Source organism: Pyxicephalus adspersus, chromosome 8 (genome assembly GCF_032062135.1).
Source record: "Pyxicephalus adspersus chromosome 8, UCB_Pads_2.0, whole genome shotgun sequence".
NCBI classification, from domain to species: Eukaryota; Metazoa; Chordata; class Amphibia; order Anura; family Pyxicephalidae; genus Pyxicephalus; species Pyxicephalus adspersus.
This window is the reverse complement of record NC_092865.1, coordinates 254,353-259,079: the sequence shown is the minus strand read 5'-3', so window position 1 is coordinate 259,079 and position 4,727 is coordinate 254,353. Positions and strand designations below refer to the sequence as shown.

Sequence of the window (4,727 nt, the reverse complement as noted above, 5' to 3'; positions counted from 1 at the left end):
CTAATGGATGCCAGATAGTAACGCACAACAGGCAGTAATGATAGAGAAGCTTGAACTAATGGATGGCAGATAGTAAAACACAACAGGCAGTAATTATAGAGAAGGCAAAACCAATGGATGCCAGATAGTAAAACACAACAGGCAGTAGTGATAGAGAAGGCAGAAGTAATGGATGCCAGATAGTAACACACAACAGGCAGCAATTATAAAGAAGGCAGAACTAATGGATGCCAGATAACACACAGAACAGGCAGTAATGATAGAGAAGGCAGAAATAATGGATTCCAGATAGTAATACACAATAGGCAGTAATGATAGAGAAGGCAGTAATTATATATACCAGATGGATTTTGGGGGTTTCCTGTGCAGTTATCAGGGGCCCTATACTTGCTGCAGGTGGACCTTTCCTGATCAAATGACCTTATTTTGAAGCCGCGGCCTCGTACACCATATTATACAATTTAGTGGACTGTCCGGTCGGCGTCCTTCCAGTTACTGCAGTGACCAGAGAAGATGAGGAGGCGCTGAGGAGCTATCGGGGTCACCACCACGACTTCTGGGATAAACTGCTGAACAAGGTGAATTATTTTGTGCAGGAATCTGTACAGCCAGACCTGGTGACCCCCAGAATTCCTCCTGTGTCACCCAATGGACAGGGAAGGAGCAGAGGGATCTCATTGTCTATCACGTGGCTGGCTGCACAGAATTAGAAATACATTTCAATCTTTGCATTGTGCTTTAATCCGTATTTGGGTGGAACTGCGTCATTAATGTGCTATTTTCATGTTATAATTTGTGGTGGAGGAGCTCCGCCCTGGAGTCTAATTCTTTGCAATGGCTGCTCCTCTAACTCTTTCTGATTGGTTCCCGCAGGCACTGGCAGATGGCGTAGGGCTCCCGGTGGCCGTGCAGTGTGTGGCACTGCCGTGGCAGGAAGAGCAGTGCCTCCGCCTGATGAAGGAGGTGGAGTCAGTGACACGGATGAGAGCAGACAAATCACACTGAAGGATCTCCTATATTTCTATCAACCCTGAACCTCCAATCATTTCTGAACCAATCATACGTGATTTGATGGGCGTGGTCCGTCCCATGTGACCCAACAGACAAGGAACATAAAAATCAATTTAGGATTATCTGTTATTACTAAAAATTCATGAAAATTTCACAGCTGCAACATTCCAAACCTCCGGAATCATCCGGATACCAGAAACACAAATTATGTACCTCCAGAATAAAGAATTCCAGCAACCAGAATCTAACAATTCATTATTTACTCTTCTAAAGTACAGTACAACTTCTCCGGGTGTAATTCTCGGTATCTGTTCTTATTCTGTATGTATGGACTGTGCACAGTACCACTTCCCTTGTCCTGGACCCTGGGTGTAATTCTCAGTATCTGTTCTTTGTATGTATGGACCCTGCACAGTACCACTTCTCGTCCTGTACCCCGGCTGTAATTCTCAGTATCTGTTCTTATTCTGTATGTATGGACTCTGCACAGTACCACTTCTCTTGTCCTGTACCCCGGGTGTAATTCTCAGTATCTGTTCTCTGTATGTATGGACCCTGCACAGTACCACTTCTCGTCCTGTACCCCGGGTGTAGTTCTCAGTATCTGTTCTGACTCCTCCCCCCCCTTACACCCTTTGGCCCTGGTCCACCACTTCGCCTCCTGATCTTTGTCCAGTCTCCGCTGTCGGTGGTTCCTCGGTTCTGCTCGGTCGCTATGTTTCTCTTGCTGATTTCCCATCTGATCCCGGAGGTTCTGGTGGATTTGATCCTGGTATCGGTTCTCCTGGCAGTGGCCGGGTCGGTTCTGGTGGTTCAATGGATGGGGAGGAGGATGGGCCGGATGAAGATGGAGAACGCTCAGATGCAGAGGGACAGTGCGCTGGAGATGATGGAGAAGAATACTCAGCGATATAAAGCCCAGGTATCCCGGTGGGGGGTATTTAGGGGTTGGGTGGTTCTCGCTCTCACTTCCTCTGGGTATTACTTTCCCTGGGGTGAATATTTGCTCTATTGGGGGATATCTCATTCCTCTGGGGGTGTCACTGTCCTTGGAGGTAATTACTATCCTATGAGAAATATTACTTTACCTAGGGGGGGTATTAATGTATTCTGGGTATAGCACTCTCCCTTATGGGGTTATTACTGCCCTTTAGGGGGTGTTTGTAATAGCATTGACCCTGGGAGGGGGCAGTATCAGTGTTTGCAGGGTATCACTGTCTCACCGACCTATTGTCCTCGGGGATGGGGGGTCTCGCTGTTCTATGTGAAGTGTCACTGTGCTGGGGGGGGGTATTAGTTTCCAGGGGGTTATATTCATATTGGGGGGCAGGGCTGTGAAAAGTATAAAAGCTTCTTGTGATATAGAAAACATGATTCCATACATCAGCCAATCACAGAAGAGGTTTGATCCGACCTGTGGTGGCTTAAATCAGGAGTGGCATTAATAGGGGTTGGGGTAATAGGGGGAAATGTCCTATAGGTAGGTTGTCACCTGACAGGAAATAGCTAGGTTTGTTTTCCTGGATGGAAGGAAGTGAGACCATCGGGCAGAGTTGTCACCCCGTTTGTCCTGAGACGGGAAGTGACAGAAAATCCCCAAATTTTCATGAGGATACCTGGGGATACCCACTGCCTAAGGGGAAATTTACCCCGACGTCCTGTTGTGTCCACTGAACAGGAAGTGAAGGAAAGAAAAAGGCTGCTAATCCGCCTCTGCTCCTTTCAAAGTGAAAAGGAAGATTCTGGAAAAGGAAAATATAACTCCAGGTGGGGGATGAGACGTCCAATACCTGGAAGGTGTAAACTCCACAAAAGAGATGACTGAAGCTTTCTACCCCACACTACCCCGAATACTAAGTGAAACTATACAGCACCCCACACTTACCCCTTACCTCCAGGTCTAGCACCCCATATTTCCCCCTCTACTCCCAGGTCCAGCACCCAACATTTCCCCTCTTACCCACCTGTGTACACCCCACATTTCACCCTTACCCCCGGGTCCGGCACCCCACATTTCCCCCCTTACCTCACTGTTTAGCACCCCACATTTCACCCTTACCCCCAGGTCCGGCACCCCACATTTCCCTGTGTCTGTAGAACTTGGCTCGGTGTTCTCCAATCATTCCGGCACCTGAAGAGTTACAACCCCTGTAGAGGGCATCGTTCTATTTATATGAAGCCGATCCGGTTTCTTGGATTGGGTGCCAGAAGCATTCAGGTCCCCTCAGCTGTTACTGGTGAAGGATGTGAGGGGGATGTTGGATGGCCATATTGAGAATGTCCCTGAGGGGGAAGCAGAACTGGGGGTGACGGGTCAGAAGGGAGTCAGAGGGGTTAATATTCTGAAGTCCAGTCTGTGGTTTGCTGTGATTGGGGTCTCTTGAAGTGCTCGGGGTAGTCACCAAGCTCTTTGCTGCCAGCATGCTTTGGTCATTGCTGGATTTTTTCTTCAATCATGTCCTCCTAGCCACGTTTTGTTGTTTTGTGGCTTCCACAGTGGTGCTGCAATGTATGACCCGAATCCGCTGCACCCTAAAGATAGACCGGGCCCAGAAACTGCGGGATCAGGCCCTCCGACTCATGGAAAAGCATGGCAGTGACTTCAAGAGACAGGTACTCTATGGGGGGGGTGTGAATATATATTATTATTGGGTTCCCCCAATCAAACCTTCTTTAATGTCCAGCTCTCAGATTGTCAGCTCTGCTGCCCACACTCTGTCCCTTCCTGGATTGGTATGTTGTCCTATGCCTGGGAGTCATTAATCCGATGCAAAAGAATATTTGGGTGCCACCGCTCCTCCATGGGGCGGTAATATTATATCCTGTCAGTCCTTACAGCATTAAAGAGCCTTTTCCATCCATGCAATCCAGAACAACCAATCGGCAGCCGAAAAAGATGCAATCTGGATGCTATGAGTGATGGCAATGTACAAAACCTTTACCATAACTTTCCAATAACCCTCAAGGATGAACCGTCTGTGCTGCTTGTACAGCCATTCATATAATAAAGTGGTGGGGGTGGGGGATTAGTTGACTTTCTCTATGTTCAAACATTTAAAGTGGGGGAGATTCAAACTTTCCAAAATCAACAACCATCACATGAATGGGGGGGGGGACAAAATCTTTGAATAGCACCAACTTGAAGCTTAAGGATAAATTGGAATTTCCTTCCATGTGAGCTGATTTTTTATGAGCAGAAAAGCAAAAACCTTTCTACACAATATCATATTTATTGGCGTCTGGGTACAAGGCATAGCCAGGGTGTGGTGAGGTCTTGGTAAAAGGCATGGCCATGGCATGTTGGGTTTTTTATACTAAACATTCTATTGGTGCTTGTGGTTGAACTGTGTTGGGTTGTTGGAGTCGTGGTTGGGCTGTGTTGGGCTCGTGGTTGGGCTTGTGGTTGGGCTGTGTTGGGCTTGCGGTTAGACAGTGTTGGGCTCATGGTTTTGCTGTGTTGGGGTCATGGTTGGACTGTGTTGGGCTCTTGCTTGGACTGTGTTGGGTTTGTTGGGCTCATATTTGGGCATTGTTGGGTTTATGTTTGGACTGTGTTTGGCTCGTGGTTGGATAGTGTTGGGCTAGTGGTTGGACTGTGTTGGGCTCCTGGTTGGGCTGTGTTGGGCTTATGGGGGACTGTGTTGGGCTGTGGTGGGCTCCCCGTTTTACTGTGATGGGCTGTGTTGAGCTCGTCGTTTGGGTGTGTTGGGTTTATG

The 4,727-nt window shown here is 47.9% G+C and overlaps 1 protein-coding gene across 1 annotated transcript in view; it reads left to right on the top strand.

The window, feature by feature from the left end:
* LOC140336274 (fatty-acid amide hydrolase 1-like) overlaps positions 1-1,254 on the top strand; it is a 7,778-nt gene extending 6,524 nt beyond the window's left edge. Inside the window, exons 12-13 of the mRNA XM_072419260.1 lie at positions 433-578; positions 874-1,254. Of these exons, the coding sequence (XP_072275361.1) occupies positions 433-578; positions 874-1,005 (278 nt within the window). The 3' untranslated portion in view covers positions 1,006-1,254. The remainder of the gene's footprint in view (positions 1-432; positions 579-873) is intronic.
* The last annotated feature ends 3,473 nt before the right edge of the window (positions 1,255-4,727 follow it).